General features: G+C 35.7%; 1 protein-coding gene and 1 long non-coding RNA gene across 2 annotated transcripts; one reads left to right on the forward strand and one right to left on the reverse strand.

The window, feature by feature from the left end:
• The first annotated feature begins 1,626 nt into the window (after nt 1-1,626).
• On the forward strand, nt 1,627-16,567 carry LOC114322441 (uncharacterized). Its single transcript, XM_028269742.2, has 7 exons — nt 1,627-2,262; nt 10,743-11,385; nt 12,844-13,123; nt 14,027-14,134; nt 14,289-14,567; nt 14,794-14,937; nt 16,126-16,567. The coding sequence occupies exons 1-7, from the start codon at nt 2,001-2,003 to the stop codon at nt 16,312-16,314; spliced, it is 1,905 nt and encodes a 634-aa protein (XP_028125543.1). The 5' UTR covers nt 1,627-2,000; the 3' UTR covers nt 16,315-16,567.
• Nucleotides 6,980-9,497, reverse strand: LOC145796928 (uncharacterized). Its single transcript, XR_014337671.1, has 2 exons — nt 8,907-9,497; nt 6,980-8,834 (listed from the first exon to the last, which is right to left on the reverse strand). It is a non-coding gene; the product is annotated as an uncharacterized LOC145796928 (long non-coding RNA).
• Nucleotides 16,568-16,704: the final 137 nt, after the last annotated feature.

Genomic DNA, 16,704 nt, shown 5'->3' on the forward strand with positions numbered 1-16,704 from the left:
TAAAAAATATAAGTAATAAAATTATAAATTAAAAAATAAGATAATGTTAAATATTTCTTCTAATACTTTTTTTACTAAAAAATATAAAAATATATTTTAAAATATTATTAATTTTAATTTTGGAAGAAGAAATTAAATATTCAATATTTCTTTCATATGATTTTAATTCAAATAATTTGATTGAGGGAAGAGCAAAAATTTTGGAGAGATATCAAAATTTTAAACTTTTCTCTAATAAATTTGATTGAATCCCATATAGATTTCTTGAGTTTTTTTTTAAAGAATTTTTTTCTTATAAATAGGTAGAGGCTTTCACAATAATATCAAGTTCTCAATGGATTTCTCACAGTAGGAAACTCTCGAAAGAGAGTTTTCAATTAAATTTTTTCTTATATATATATATATATATATAAAATAAGAAAGAAAGAATAAAAAAAATAAATAATAAAATAATAATAATAATAATAATAATAATAATAATAATAATTTGATTTTATTGACCTGGTGAACTGTCACTGGGTCAACCAGTTCGATGGTTCAACCGTCGGTTTTCCCGGTTTTCTCAAAATAAGTCGATTTTTTACTTTAAACGATTTAGTGAGTGTATCTGGACCGGAACCCCCGACCGGTCCGGTTCAATTTTTAAAACCTTAATCACATCAATCTCTCTACTTTTCTGCACATATTTTCGTAAAAAATCAAAAAGTTACTAAAATAGTCTGTTCTCAAACAAGACCAATGTTTTAAGTGGATAAATTACAAATATACCCTCTAAGGTTTGTTTAAAATACGATTACCCTCTGTAGTTTTGAAGATTACATCTTGTCCTTGAAGTTTCTAATTTCATAACAAATGACCCATTTTATTAATAAATCATCAAAATCAATTAATAGTTTTTAATGACATCAGAATTTTATTTCAATTAATAATTTAGATACTTTTATTATTGTTTAGGAGAGTATTTAGGAATTTTATTTTTTTAATTAATTTTGTTAAATAAAAATTTCTGATAAGGGAGTATTTTTAATTTTCAAACTAGAGGACTCAATTTGTATTTTAAGCAAACCTTAAAGGGGAGATGAGGTCTCTACTGTGCGGTCAAATAGGGCCATTTTGATAATTTAAACCGTTCATATTTTAGAGTACATTGAGTATAACATACTTATAAAAAATTGAGTTGACCGGACATTGTTAACCATTTCATTGAATAGCATTTGCATATTCAAAAATAAATGACAATTGTGATTTGAAGTATAAAAGTGAATTTAAAAATGTGAGTGAATAAAAGAGTTAACGATATATGATTAACTTAATTTTTTACAGGTATATTTTACTCGATATATTCTAAAATGTGAACTAATCAGATCATTAAAAAAGATCTAAAAATGAGTCAATTTGACTGTACATCATGCCAAGCACAACAAGGAGCCCGGTTTCCCGCAAGAGGTCCATTTGTGATTTATCCATTTTAAGTATATTTAAATTGAGCCGCTCAAAGTAAATTAAAAAAGTAAAAAGTATTAATTAAAATATTTAAAAATTCATTACCAACAATAAAATAGGAATTAAAACTAAAAAATTATTTTTAAAAATTTTAAAACAAAACAAAATTTTAAAAAATAATTTAAGAATATGAAAACCAAACGAGTTTTCGGACCAAAGAGATTGAGACCGAATATTCCGGCGTAAATCCATTTTACCGCCACGTCTCCACTCTTTGAACTGAGATTGGGCACGAGTCCGGCCCACAAAGACTAAAACATTCTAAACCCCTTTCAGATTTGGTAATGGAATGGTAGAGTAGAGATGCTTCTTTTCTTGTTGGCTTCTTCAAGCAGCGGAGCACATCTCTCTCTCTCTCTCTCTCTCTCTCTCTCTCTCTCTCTCTCTAGGTTTGTAAATTCCAATTTTGACCACCTTATTACACTTGCCATGAATTCATCGTCTTCAACAACAACTTTTCAGCTCTGGCTTCTGTTTTGAATTCTGTCTCATATCACATGGCGGTCTCCGACATCGAAGCGGTGTTGGAGTTCCTGAAGAAGAATGGCTTCTCCAATTCACAATCGGCTCTCATTGAGGACCTACTTGACAACTCCCAATATCGCTCCTTCCATTTCGACAAGTTTCTTCTGTTCCCAAATCTGAAGATTTCTGAGTCTGATTCGGAGGCCGAGGCCCGCGATCGTCTTCATTTGAGCGATTATTCTTCTGAGGAGTTTGTCAGCTTGGGTTCTTCCACCACTCATGTGTGTTCTTCAGGTATAAGTTAACAGTGTTTTGTTTATTAAAATATTGCTGTTTAGTTTGTTTTCTCTGATGAATTGAGGATATGCTAAATATTTTGATTCTTCATTTTCAGTGATGGTATTGCATTTATACTGTCAACGTTATGTTTTTGTGTATAAGTAGAATATATCTCCTTTGGCCTGTCTTGATTGTAGGCTCTGTTATTTCCAATTCGATTCACGATTGGATGCGCAATTTTTGTAAAATTGAAAAAAATTGATACGAATCTATGGGTAAATCTATTTTGAATGTGAATCTCTAGTGAATCATACGGTTCACAATCAATTCACAATTTGATTCACTTTTTACGTTTTTTTTGTCCTCCATTTTTTTTTAGTTAAAATGACACGATACAACTTTTAATAGTGTTTAATACGAAAACAACCAATATATATACATAATTTGTTATTATTTTGGAGATCAGATAGGATCCAACCAGATTTAGGGATAACATGCTTTTAACATTTCCTTCTCATTTTTCTTTTTTAAAAAAAAAAAAATCATAATGTATCTTCCAAAGATGTTTAAGGTCGAAGTAACTTGTAATATGAATTATCTATTGGTATTTTATTGAAATAAATATACTTCAATATTACATGAGTGAGGCCAGTTAAACCCAATGATTCTTCAAGATTTTTTTTAATAAAAAAAACTTACTGTTTTAAACAATATATATACCTTTAAAATCCTTTAGGTTTTAAAGTAAAAATTTTAAATTAATTCTTTCTTATTATTGGGTCATTGTTACTTGTAAAGGTATATATACTTATGAAATATCAACATCATTTTTAAGTTATTGTTATTTGAAAAGTGAGAATTTGTCTTTATTTACTTTCTTTATTATCTTTATTTTTATTAAGAATGATTGATAAAAAGGAAAAAGGTAAGATGGTGATCTTACATGGGAATCTGTGTTAACTTCTTACCTATTAGACCACGTGATTATTATTCAAAACAATATTTTCATTGATTTAAGTCTAAATATTTTATATTTATAAAATATATTTAATATTCAAGCGTGTAGATATATATGTTTTGACATAATTTTAAAAAATTGATCGAATCTTTACAATTCATGATTTAGCATAAGGCCATTTCAATTCATTATGCGATTTACGATTTGACAACTATGATTGTAGGGGTGTTCACAAGTCGGTTCGGCCTGAGTTTAACCTTAATCTGACAACCGAATCGACACTATCGGGTTATGAAATTCCTCAACCATTATCTAACAATCTGTCGTTCGAAATCGACCGAATGAAAACAGTCGGTTTTTCGATTGAATTGGTCGATTTGAATTATTTAGCAGAGAAGGTAAAGGAAAAAAATTGAAAAAAATAGAATCATACATAGATGCAGAAATAAAAAAATTACAGATCTGAAAGTGGAAGAAAGAAAATAGTGAAAAATGGGGAGAAAGGGAAGATTCACCATGCAACCGCCACGACCACCGCTCATCACCGTCGCCATCACCATTGCCATTGCTATTGCCATTGTCGCTGCTGATGGTAATTGTTTTTGTCTGTTACCATCGAACAAGGGAAGAACGAAGACAAAATAGGAGAGAAGAAAAAGACGAATAAATGAGAGATTGGAATAGAGAGCATGTCTTTGAACATCAAAGCAAGGGAGAGTGAGTCATTTTCTGTGTTGATTTTAGGGGTTTTAATTTTTGAAATAAGAATATCAAATAGGAGAGTCAGAAAAAGGGACACAGCTATCAAGGTCATATAGAGATAAGACTAATGGATGACACTTGGAGAATAAATAAAAATAAAGTTATATAATATTAATTCGGGCGGGTCGAGTTCGGCAGGTGCGGAACCTACAAAACTGTTTCTGATCGCAAACTCATGAGATCAAAGACTATAAAAATGCAGCTGACCGTGTTTTCTTTTGAAATCATCTGTATCCTTCCGGGTCGAATGGTTTAATCGGGCCAATGGGTCCCATGAACAACCCTACTGGATTGTATGATTCTGTATAATATCTACTATGTTGCTTGCTGAATTTTATTGTTCACTCAATCCAAAATGTACTTTTATTATAATTATTTGAATGAAACAACTATTTTTTGTTATTTATTTTCTGTTTGATTCACTAGGGATGCAATTCTCTAGGAGTCTATATAAAGTGGCATTTTGATCTGAAAAATCTAGAATCTCTGAGATTGTGATTTGTGATTAAGCTTCAATATCAACAATCAATAACAACTGCCAATCAAACAATCATAACGATTTTACATGGAAAAAATCACAATTGGACTTCTCCAATTGTGATAAAAAAACCACGAGTCAACGCCACAAAACAAACAATGGAGTTACACAAGAGAACCCTTAATTACCAAGCGAATACACGCCTAAATTGAACCCAACTCGTTGTGCCTCTTCCGATACCATCTTCTCATCGGAATCACTTTACCCGACGTGGAATCCACAATGCCAATGTCGAATCTGCCACAATGAGGCATTTTGAAATCCACTGAAGCTTCCAAGCTCAAGTTCTCTGGATTCCACCGATGAATGTCTCTCTAGAAAAGTATAATTGAATTATAAATCCCTTGATGATCTTCAATGTAAAGCTTGTTGATCCAAAAACACACCTTTAAGTGACTGTAACTGTCTTAGACTACTTGAATGCCAGAAAACAATTTACTAAGAAGATAATGAAATTACACAAGAGGACCCTCAATTACCTAGCGAATCTATGTCTAAATTAAACCTAACTTGTTGTTTCTCTTCCAACATTGTCTTCGCCTTGTAATTGCTTCACCCAACGTTGAATCTACAGCGCCAATGTCGAATCTACGATGATGAGCCACTTTGAAATCCATCAAAGCTTCCAAACTCAAGTTCTCCAGAATCCACCAATGAACATCACTCTAGGAAAGTATTATTGAATGATAAATCCCTTGATGATCTTCAGTGTAAAGCTTGTTGATCCATTGATCACTCTCAATTATCAAGGTACACGCATAGATCACACTAGAAAACTCTCTCTGTTTTTCGCACTTTAGGAATGAATATCTAAGAGTCTCACTTAGATTTGATCCAAAAATGCACTTTAAAGTGATTGTAACCGTCTTAGACCGCTCGAGCAAACTTTTGGTCACTTGAGCAAACTTTTTGATGTTGCAAGATTTGTCTTTGAGGCTTTGAGAAGCTGCAAGCATTTCTTCACTGCTGGAGCGCACATTTTTCTGCTCGAGCGAACATTTCTCAGCTCAAGCACACATTTCTTTGCTGCAGCACAAATTGCTTCTCCGCTTGAGCGCGACTTCTTTGCTCGAGCGCACATATCTCTGCTTGAGCACAAACTGCTTTACTCGAGCACAATTTGGGATGGATTCGCATCTAAACACTCTCATTCTCACAAAAACAAAAGAACAAATGCAATAACAATTGAATGGAGTTTTGTCCAACAGGATTGCCAATTACAAAAGGCCTAACTGTTAAAATCCACCTACTCTCCACCTACTTCACCCACTTAAACCTACTCCACTAAACCTAACCCACTACACCACTACCACCTCACCTACTCCACTAAACCTTCACCCACTTAAACCTACTCCACTAAACCTAACCCACTACACCACTACCACCTCACCTACTCCACTAAACCTAACCCACTACACCACTACCACCTCCACTTCACCTACTCCTCACCTACTACACACTCACCCTCTCCTATATATAGGAATCATTGTAACCATAATATAAATCAATCAATAATACATACAATTTATTCTCTCTCTATTTCTCTTTATACATTAAATTTTACATGGTATCAGAGCAAGGTTAAGACCTTAGTATTTCTCGCTTCACCGGCGGGCGGCAACCTCGCCTTGGCCGCCCGCCGGACCTCAACCTATTCCGCTTATTTTCTACACATATCTTGACTTCTTCAACATTTTCTTACACCCCTCCTCCGCTATGTCGGCGGCGGCACCCGCATCATCGTCTAGCCTCTATCGCCGTTCACCTCGCCTCTCACATATCCGTGGTTGTACTCTTACTCGTCGTCGTCGTTGGCGTTTCTGGCGCTGCTTTTCTGCTCGTCACTGCTGTTTTTTTTTTTTTTCCAATTTGCTCTCTCTCTCTTAGCCATGGATTTGGGTGTGGGGTGTAGAGCTGTGGCTCTGTTGTTGGTAGCCATGTTTGCTGGCTTGAAGGTTTCAATGGCAGCAGTGTACAAGGTTGGGGACTCCGCTGGTTGAACCATCATTGGGAATATTGATTACAAGGCCTGGGCTGCTTCCAAGACGTTTCATGTTGGAGATGTCATCATTTTCGAATACAATTTTCAATGTCACGTGTTGCAAGTGCCCCACAAAGAATACCAAGCCTGCAGAAGTGTAAGACAGTAACATGCATCTTCACATACAGCTTGGGTAATGTGTAACTATCAAAAGCACAAGCTTCTTGGACATCCCTCTCTCTCTCTCTCCATGGACCCAACATCATCATCATGCATCCACTCTATCTCCCTCTCTCTCATCTTTTCCCACTTTCAAACCCACTTTAATCATATCTCTCCTTTCTCTTAATTTATTTCATCCACGTTCTTTCACCCTTTTCTTTTATTTTAATATATATATATATATTTTATTATAATATATTTTCCCTATCCCTTGTTAGTAAGCATCACCCGTTTTCCATTCTCTTATTATTATTTATTTTATATTCCACCAAAAAAAAAAAAAAAAAAAAAATCACACTGCTGTTTTTCTTATCACCCATCCACAAATATTTTTCTCTATTTTCTTTATCCATTATTTTCTTTTATTTTATTTTTCTTATTAAACAAAACAACACCACAAAATAACACCAGCAACATTCCACAACCTTGTCATTTTATTCATATCAGGGGATCAACCCCGATCACACTTTTACATCAAAAAAAAAAAAAAAAAAAAAAAACCCACACAAACAAAAACAAAACTACCACACCCACAGTGAGATTTTTCTTCTCTACTCAGCCGCCGGTCTTTTCTTCTTGCCTCCGTCCTGGGTGGTCCTTGCCGGTGTTGCCTCCGTGCTTCCTAGACCACCAAGCAAGTTGCCTCCTCCCTGCTCCTCCACTACAGCATACGGTGGACCTCCAAATCGGAACATCACGGTGGCCTTCCGCTTCAGCTCCTTATTTTCCGCCTTTAGCACACTTATCTCTGCTCGCGCATCCTTATACATGCGTTGGAGCAGAGCCAGCTGGGAGTTTAACTGTTGCACCTCATTAGTCCTACTCTGCAGCCGGTTCGACAAATTTGTGACCGCCGTCATGGTTTCCACACATGACTTCAGAGTATACTGATTGGCCTCAATATCAGTTTGCACCGCCATTTTTTGCTCCACCGACCGCATCGGAAAGTTCAAAGGAGCAAACCCAGAAGTGTTTGGTTGGGGTTCACTGGCCACCGCACCAGTTATTTCTCTTGTGGACTCGTTCAGTTCTGGAAAGAGCGTAAGCAGACCACGGGAAGAGGAGGCCATGTTCTGGGTAGCTGGACGGGAAGAAGAGGCCATGTTATGGTTGCTGAGTGTTTCAGAGATGGGTTGGTTACAGAGTGTTTACAGAGTGTTACCAGTGTATCTCTCTCAGCCTACGAAGAGTTTTTCAGAGGTTTCAGACTGGTTTGATTTCCACATGTTCTCTCAGCCTCCGCCTTCATTTATATAGCACATGACGAAGAGGCCGACACGCGCACTGTCGATCACGTGCATCGTCGCGTGTCTGGCACGCCTTTTGATGGCACGTCTTTTTATGGATTGGGCACGCCTTTTGATGGCACGCCTTTTTATGGATTGGACACGCCTTTTGATGGCACGCCTTTTGAAAGATTGGGCACACCTTTTGAGGGTGCGACTTTTTAGGGGTCCGACAAGACTCTGTAAACTGTCCCGACATTGATTCCGGTTAGCTCCTTTATGGGTCCGACAAGACTCTGTAAACCGTCCCGACATAGATTCCGGTTAGTTTCTACAAGGGTCCGACAAGACTCTGTAAACTGTCCCGACATAGATTCCGGTTAGTTTCTACAAGGGTCCGACAAGACTCTGTAAACTGTCCCGACATTGATTCCGGTTAGTTTCTACAAGGGTCCGACAAGACTCTGTAAACTGTCCCGACATTGATTCCGGTTAGCTCCTTCATGGGTCCGACAAGACTCTGTAAACTGTCCCGACATTGATTCCGGTTAGTTTCTACAAGGGTCCAGCAAGACTCCGTAAACTGTCACAACAACTGTCACAACATTGTCTGCTACAACGGTCCGACATGACCCCATAAACTGTCTTCTACATCGGTCTGACACCGCCATCCAGTGTCCTCTACACCGTTATGACACCCCCATACAGTGTCCTCTACAACGTTATGACACCACCATCCAGTGTCTTCACCAATGGTCTGACACGACCATACAGTGTCTCTTATCCTCTTTTATTTTTATGTATTTTCTTGTTTTGTTACTCTCTCCAAACTCAAGTTGGTTAGTTCCTATCCCCCTTGAGTTTGCGGGGGGCTGTTAAAATCCACCTACTCTCCACCTACTTCACCCACTTAAACCTACTCCACTAAACCTAACCCACTACACCACTACAACCTCACCTACTCCACTAAACCTTCACCCACTTAAACCTACTCCACTAAACCTAACCCACTACACCACTACCACCTCACCTACTCCACTAAACCTAACCCACTACACCACTACCACCTCCACTTCACCTACTCCTCACCTACTACATACTCACCCTCTCCTATATATAGGAATCATTGTAACCATAATATAAATCAATCAATAATACATACAATTTATTCTCTCTCTATTTCTCTTTATACATTAAATTTTACACTAACATTTGAAGCCGTGCTTTTTTCTTTTCTTTTCTTTTCTTTTTTTTTTTTTCCAACTATCATTTCACTCAAAATGATACCCATGTCATTCTCAACAGCAGCTGACAGAGCTGCAAGCCTGCAAGTGCAATAGTGATATGTTGATGCCAAATGTTCAGTGGTGGCTTTATGAATTTTTTTCACATGGTCAATAAAGAACTTGCACAAATGCTATGTGAAAAAATTTCAATCTTGTCAATATTTATTTTGAATAATTTGGCAAAAACAATTTAAATTTCTTAAAATCACAAACAAACAAAAAGCTTAGTACATGCAAACTAATATTTTTATGAAAAAGAAAAAAAATGCAAACAAATCTCCACATTGCCCTAAATGAGATTTCATATTATGAAATCATTGCATGATATGAAAACTCATTTAGGGCAATGTGGAGATTTGTTTGCATTTTTTTTTTATATTATTTTTGTGTAAAAATATTAGTTTACATGTACTAAACTTCTTGTTTGCTTGTGATTTTAAGAAATTTAAATTATTATTTTTTTTTAGTCGCTCGTCTCTTATGTCAAATACCTTCTTTTTATTATATGTGATTAAACAATTATTGATTCATTAATCTTGCATTCGATTGCCCAGTTGATTAATTAAGAATTTCATCATTGAAAAGACTCTTTCCGTCACTGTAGTTTCTACTGGTAAAAGCGAGGGTATAGAATCTTTGTACCTAATCTCCTCTATCCCCTTGTTCCAAACACTTTTCCACGTGATCAATCTCTGTAGCCCTGATCATGTGGGTGGGAAAGAGTTTTCAAACAAGGATACATGGGAGATTGGGGTATAGGGGATCTGTACCCTAAAAGATAAACTAATTTCACACAATCGATTATTTAAGAATTTGATCACTGAAACTCTCATTCCACCATTGTAGTCCATTGGTAAAGTCATGGAGATAGTATCTCTGTACTCAATCTTCCCTATCTCCTTTTTCCAAACATTCTCTTCCACACGATCAATCTCTCTAGCGCTGATCATGTGGTGAGAAAGAGTTTTCAAACAAGGACACATGGGAGATTAGGGTATAGAGGATCTCTATCCTAAAAGCTAAACTAATTTCACGCAATTGATTATTTAAGAATTTCATCACTGAAAACTCTTTCCCACCACATGATCAGTGCTTGAGAGATTGATCGTGTGGAAGAGAGTGTTTAGAACAAGGGGATAGGGGATTGGGTACAGATATATCCTAAAAGATAAACTAATTCTACAATCAATTAGGTTGAAATTTTTGAAAGTTTCATTTTGACTATTTGCAGTGGGTTCGATTTTTATAAATTAGTGGGGTCACTTTTATCTAAATATATATAAATAAAATTCAATTGTATTTCAAAATCTATTGTCGTCAATTGATACCACATTCATCCATGTGACACCGCCCATGAATATGTTCATCGTTTGTCAGATTATGCTTCTTTTTAGACAAACCATTTATATTTTAGCTATGTACTGGCAATTATTTCTGTTCTTTCTGGTTTTAACTGGGCTGGTAAAGCATCACTGGTTGTGAATTATGATTTTTGTGTACTTCTACATTTTCACTTTTGCAGAGTTCACTAACCCATATGGAGTTCATTCTAGGGTAAGCTCCCAAGCTTCATCGGATAGATTATCTCAATTTGGTACAGCTCGTGATTATCATGATTTTGATATGCAAAATCATCCGAACTGGTACAATGAGAAAGACGAAGAATTCAGTGCTCCTTTCCACTTTGGTAGGTCAGACTCTTTTATTTGGCCAAGTGAGGACAAGTTTGTCATGACTTTAGAGATAGAGAAGCAAATTGATAGCCAAATGGGTTTGAATCGTACGTTAGAAGGATTTCAAACTGTAGAGAGAAATATTTACTTGGACAAGGCGTGGCCTTTTAGTCTTTCATCCATGGATGATGTAAATGGGGTTCAGGTCACAAATTATCATCATTTTGAAGAGAATTTCCAAGAAGGAATTCTTGAAAAGGAAAAAGATCAAGATCCTAAGGACCATACTTTCATTGATCTGAAAGATTTCCTACCAAATAGAAATGATGAATATGAAGGTAGAAATGACACAAAAGTGGTTGGAGAACCCCATGAGCCAGATGGTGCTGCTGATGAAGAGGAGAGTGTTACTGCAGATCAGCTTCTGATGCATGATACTAATGCAGAAGAATATGAAGTATTGAATCTAAGAATTGTCCATAGGAAAAATCGGTTAGTTCTCCTGAACTTTTTGCTGTATTATAGTCTTGGTATGGATGCCAAGCAAATAAACAATTGTAGTCAATGACTTGTGGAAGTTGCTATCATTACCTGCAATAATACTCTATTCGAGTTTTTGATTCAAAGCATGGGAAATAGAAGAGGTGCAAATTTGAAATTTTACATGTAGCACACCTAGGGGTTTGTGTAATATGATCAGGGTTAATTTGAGTCTTATTTTTGTGTATTTTATGAGTTAGAATGTTGTTAGACTGATTTTTGTAGCTTTTATTAGATTTTAGGTGTTGAGAGTTTTGGTAATTTTGCAAATTGCTATACATGGACTTTACGGTCTCTTATGGGTCATTTATGGGTCAAATTATATTAAATTGCTTGATGTGGAGTCTTCATTTGGTCTAGATTAGTCTTTGTCTAAGTTTCTTAGAGCATGATCCGATTGGTATTGTTTTAAAAAACTGTTTCCTATTCTTGAAAACAGAAAAAACGAAAACTGACATAAAAACTTGCTTGGCAAATTGCTTTCGAAAACTATTTTGGAGAAATTTTTTGAAAACACCACAGTTTTTAAGAAATCACTTTTAAGTTGTTTTAAAATATATTTTCAAAAACAACTTTCACTCAAAAATGAAAACGATGGGTGTTTTTGAACTTTTCATTGTTTTTTTCACAAGTTCGAACCTTTCATTCTTTTTGTTTCTAACATCACAGAAAATGAAAATGGAAAAAGAAAACATCAATGATGAAAGCAATATCAAACAGACCCTTAATTTCCAAAATTTGGAGTCCGTCATAGTAGAATTAGGAGAACTAATAGCCAGTGAAGATTTGAGAATTTGTCTAAAGTTTTTATGGGTTTGTGCGATGTCTCCTTCAAACTTGTCTTATGGCGGAGTTCTAGGTGGGATTCCTATAGGTTCTTATCTTCTTTTTCTTCTATTGCATAAATATTATTCTTGGATTGCTGTTCATTGGCCCCAAAAATTGTCTTTTTCCAGCCGAAAACCCAATCTTATCAAATTCCCAATCAACCCTAACCCCTTCCCTACTCATTGACTTTCAATTTAATCATTAAAACCATAAATTACTCTCCGTTTTGGCCCTCAAAAAGCACATTTTCCAAAAATCCTGCAAGCTACCACCTTTGAAACACAACCAACTTTAACTCTTTTCCTTCTATCTTTTAAATTTTGAAACCTGAACCATAGAATCTATTACTACCTTAAACCCACCACAATTCCTATTGTAGGTAGCATTAGGCTATGTTTCCTACAGCTGCCCTATATATGTTTTTTGACTGGGGTAGATCAAACCATGCTACATAAATCTGACTGATATACTGTCTCAGCTAGGTCTGATCCTGTTATTCTCTCTTTTGACCAAGATTGTGACCTTATGTATTGCAGGTTGATTTGTAGCAAAAGTTGTAATTATTTGTTATGCTATGCACAGGACTGGATTTGAAGAGAACAGGGATCTGCCCATTGTTCTAAATAGTATAATTGGGAGTAGATATTATGTTACGGACTATCTAGGCTCAGCTGCTTTTAGCAAAGTTATTCAGGCACATGATCTGCACATGGGAATTGATGTTTGCTTGAAGATCATTAAAAATGATAAGGACTTCTTTGATCAAAGCTTAGATGAAATTAAACTTCTAAAGTTTGTGAACAAGCACGATCCTGGTGATGAACACCACATTTTGCGTCTATATGATTACTTCTATCATCAGGTATATATGGTGTAGTTTTGAGAAATTAACAATTTCTGTCAATTTACACTCTTATTCCTTTATTATTGAACCTTCTGATAATGAACTCTTTTATTACTGAAAAAAGAAAGGTATACAATGAAGCCCAGGACACAACTCTAGAGGGCTAAGCAAAGATACACACCCAAAAGCACAAAATCTCTCAAGTACAAGAGGCAAACACTATGAAGGCCTAAACTCTATCAAAAACAACTCTAACATCCTGAGAGACTAGGCATCATAAAACAAAAGAGACCATCTCATAACCTGAGGGGTTAGGGCATTATACTCTTAAGTGACATTGCCACTTCCTTGCAAAGTTGCACTTATGTTGGGAATTCTCGTCTCATGTTCGATGAATTTGAATGAATTTGTTGGCCGAGATGCAAAATTAATAAAATTCTTATGTTGAGCCATCTTTAAACACAGGATCTTCTCCTCTAGCTAATGTGTTGTTGATTATACATCAATACTTTTAAGTGTTGATAATGACTTGTCAACACTAATGTGGACACTGTGGTGCACATCTATTCATTCACATAGTGAGCACTCCATAAATCTTTGTTGTTCTTCGGTGACTTGAGGGTTTATTTATATCCACATTACTATGACCTAATAGGATAGTATAATACTTTGTTATCTAAAATTGCTATTTACGGTTAAGAGATAGCTGAATTGCTGGATTTTTAAAGCCCAGTGGTTATCCTATTGGATTTCCTAAATGATGATTATGTTTTGATTGGTACATACATGAATAATATTACTGTCTTGCTTTACAATCAAACAAATTACTAGTTGGAACTGATGCAGTTATCTTCAATTGTCTTAGTTGCTTTAGTGTTTGGCTGTTACCAGTGATCTTTTGTCCTTGTTAAAATACTGCAGGAGCATCTTTTCATTGTTTGTGAACTCCTTCAGAAAAACTTGTACGAATTTCAGAAATATAATAGAGAATCTGGTGCAGAGCCTTATTTTACACTAAACAGGCTGCAGGTTTGTACAATTTTTCTGTTGAATTTTAAATTTATTACTGTTTACGCAACTCATGTGGTTATTGAATGAAAATGCAATCTGCACTGCTAAACAAATATTTGAAGTAACACTACCTCCGTGAAACACTGATATGGATGTTATTTCCTTTTCACAGCTCATAACCCGGCAATGCTTGGAGGCAATGGAATACTTGCATCAATTGGGAATTATCCACTGTGACCTTAAGCCTGAGAATATTCTTATCAAAAGTTACAGGAGATGCGAGATAAAGGTTATTGATCTTGGAAGCAGTTGCTTTCAGACAGACAAATTGTTCCTCTATGTACAATCTCGTTCCTACAGGGCTCCTGAAGTCATCCTTGGCCTCCCGTATGACCAGAAGATTGACCTTTGGTCTCTTGGTTGTATCTTGGCAGAGCTTTGCTCTGGGAAAGTATGCCCTAATTTGGCCTTGTTCTATTCATTGGATTGAACTTGGAATTTATTGTTGATAGTTGCTTTATAGATAGATTGTTGATCATTTTGTATATCTAAAAGAGTCTGAATCTATTTGTGACCTTTATTTGTAATTTTTTTCCTAGCTAGTTACCCATTTGCAGAATAGTTCCCCTCAGAACATTTCAATTTGTATTTTCTTCTCATCTCTGTGTTTCCATCAGGTGCTTTTTCCAAATGATGCTCTTGTGGTGTTACTGGCACGCATGATTGGGATGCTTGGTCCAATTGATTTGGAGATGTTAGTGAGGGGGCAGGAGACACACAAGTATTTTACAAAAGATTATGATCTTTATCTTATAAATGAGGTTTGTTTTCTGTATTGTCCACTCTATATAATTTGAATTTGGCTTATAAGTATGTTGCAATTCACTTCTTTAAATTATCTGGAGGTAATAGACAGTGTTTCTTGCACTTGAATATGCAACATGATTGCATATTCTCTAGCATCATGGAAAAACCTGTGTGAAGCTAGGTTCGTGATAGAGTTTTGGCTTGTTGAAATTGTTGAAATTTGTAGACCATGCAGACGTAATACTAGCTTCTCTTTTTCCTGGGCTCATTAGTTCTTATCTGTTTTCTTAGGAAATCGTCTACAAAGATGCAATCAAGTACATTTAGGATGATTCTATAGGTTTTGTTTGATTGTTCGGATTGGATATAACGGGATGAGGAGAATATGTAATACTTACGAATATAGATTGGGAGATAATATGCTTAGAATATAAAATGGATTATATATACTGTGAGTCACTTTTACTATGTCTAGTTAGGACAAGATATAGCATGAGATAAGAGTAGAGTGATTATTGGATATATCCGGTGGTGGGGGATATAATATCCACACCCCCTTATATCTGGAGCCAACTGTGCAACCATACGTGGGACTAGGGGATAACAAAAAATAAATGTGGCCCACCGGATATATAATCTGGTCAACTCCCCGCCCTTATATCCTGTAAAGTATTGTCATCTTCTTTTTATAAAAGGTTTGAGTCTATGGAATCTTTTTAACTGGTGAATTACCTGTATTAGTTTCAAAATACAACTGGTTCCATGCACAACCATATCATCTTCCTAAATGTATTTTAGTTCTCTACATCATTACTAGTGAAGATATAAGGTTTTATTTATTTATTTCTGTTATGACAAATTTCACATATTTGCAGGATTGTATTCTTTTTAATACAAGCAATTCATATTTTTAATTTTCACATGGCTTGATCATCACACAAGTTCCCCAGCTTAGGCTGCTTCGTCACTCTCTTTCAAAATTTTAAACTTGGGCCACTCAAAGATGTCCAAAACATAGTCGTGATTCTCTGCTAGCTTGCTTGACCCAGAATTTACTCTACAAGGGCTTGCACCCTCTTTTTGTCTCTCTTCCTCAGAGCGACACATCTGGACTCCTTGATGAGTATTGATCATGCATTCCAAAACTGGGCTCTTTGTGAAGTTCTTTCTTACTTATTCTAAACTTGTACATCTTTATTCAGGAAACAAGCCAATTAGAGTACATAATTCCTGAGGAGGCATCCTTGGAGCATCACTTGCAGGTTTCTGCTATTGGATTTATTGATTTCGTAAGGGATTTGCTTGAGATAAATCCCCAGAGACGTCCAACTGCAAGGGAGGCGCTAAAGCACCCTTGGCTTTCCCATCAATATGATCCGAACTCTTGCTGAATTGGTGGAGAAATGGTTGTTTCTGCGGGCTTGTTTTAGAAGCAGCTCTTTCATCTGTATAGTTTTCTGTTGTCGCAAGACCAATATGCATGTCTGATCCAAGTTCTGGTTAGTAAGTACATACACACACAACTTTTTTCTGTTTTGTGTATATATATATATATACATGTATATCCTTTATCAACATTTTTGTGATGCATTGGATGATGAAAAATTAGAAATCAAATAATATTTCAAGATGTCTTTGTAGTTCCCTTTGGTTGTCAAATGAAGCACACAGGTTATGGGTGAGAAAAATTTCGAGGTTGGGATGCTACATGCCTTGTTTTGTACATTTCAACTCAAAACTAGTTCTTGCCTCTGTTTTGTCATTGAAGTTCTTTTACCATT

The sequence above is a fragment of the Camellia sinensis genome, chromosome 8 (assembly GCF_055761805.1).
Source record: "Camellia sinensis isolate YWXY chromosome 8, ASM5576180v1, whole genome shotgun sequence".
Classification (NCBI taxonomy): Eukaryota; Viridiplantae; Streptophyta; class Magnoliopsida; order Ericales; family Theaceae; genus Camellia; species Camellia sinensis.

Excerpts from the sequence above, each read along its gene's own strand:
- LOC114322441 (XM_028269742.2), top strand. The coding sequence starts at position 2,001 with ATGGCGGTCTCCGACATCGAAGCGGTGTTGGAGTTCCTGAAGAAGAAT. Across the intron at positions 13,124-14,026 it reads ATGATTACTTCTATCATCAG|GAGCATCTTTTCATTGTTTG; the intron begins GTATATATGGTG and ends AAAATACTGCAG. Across the intron at positions 14,938-16,125 it reads ATCTTTATCTTATAAATGAG|GAAACAAGCCAATTAGAGTA; the intron begins GTTTGTTTTCTG and ends ATCTTTATTCAG.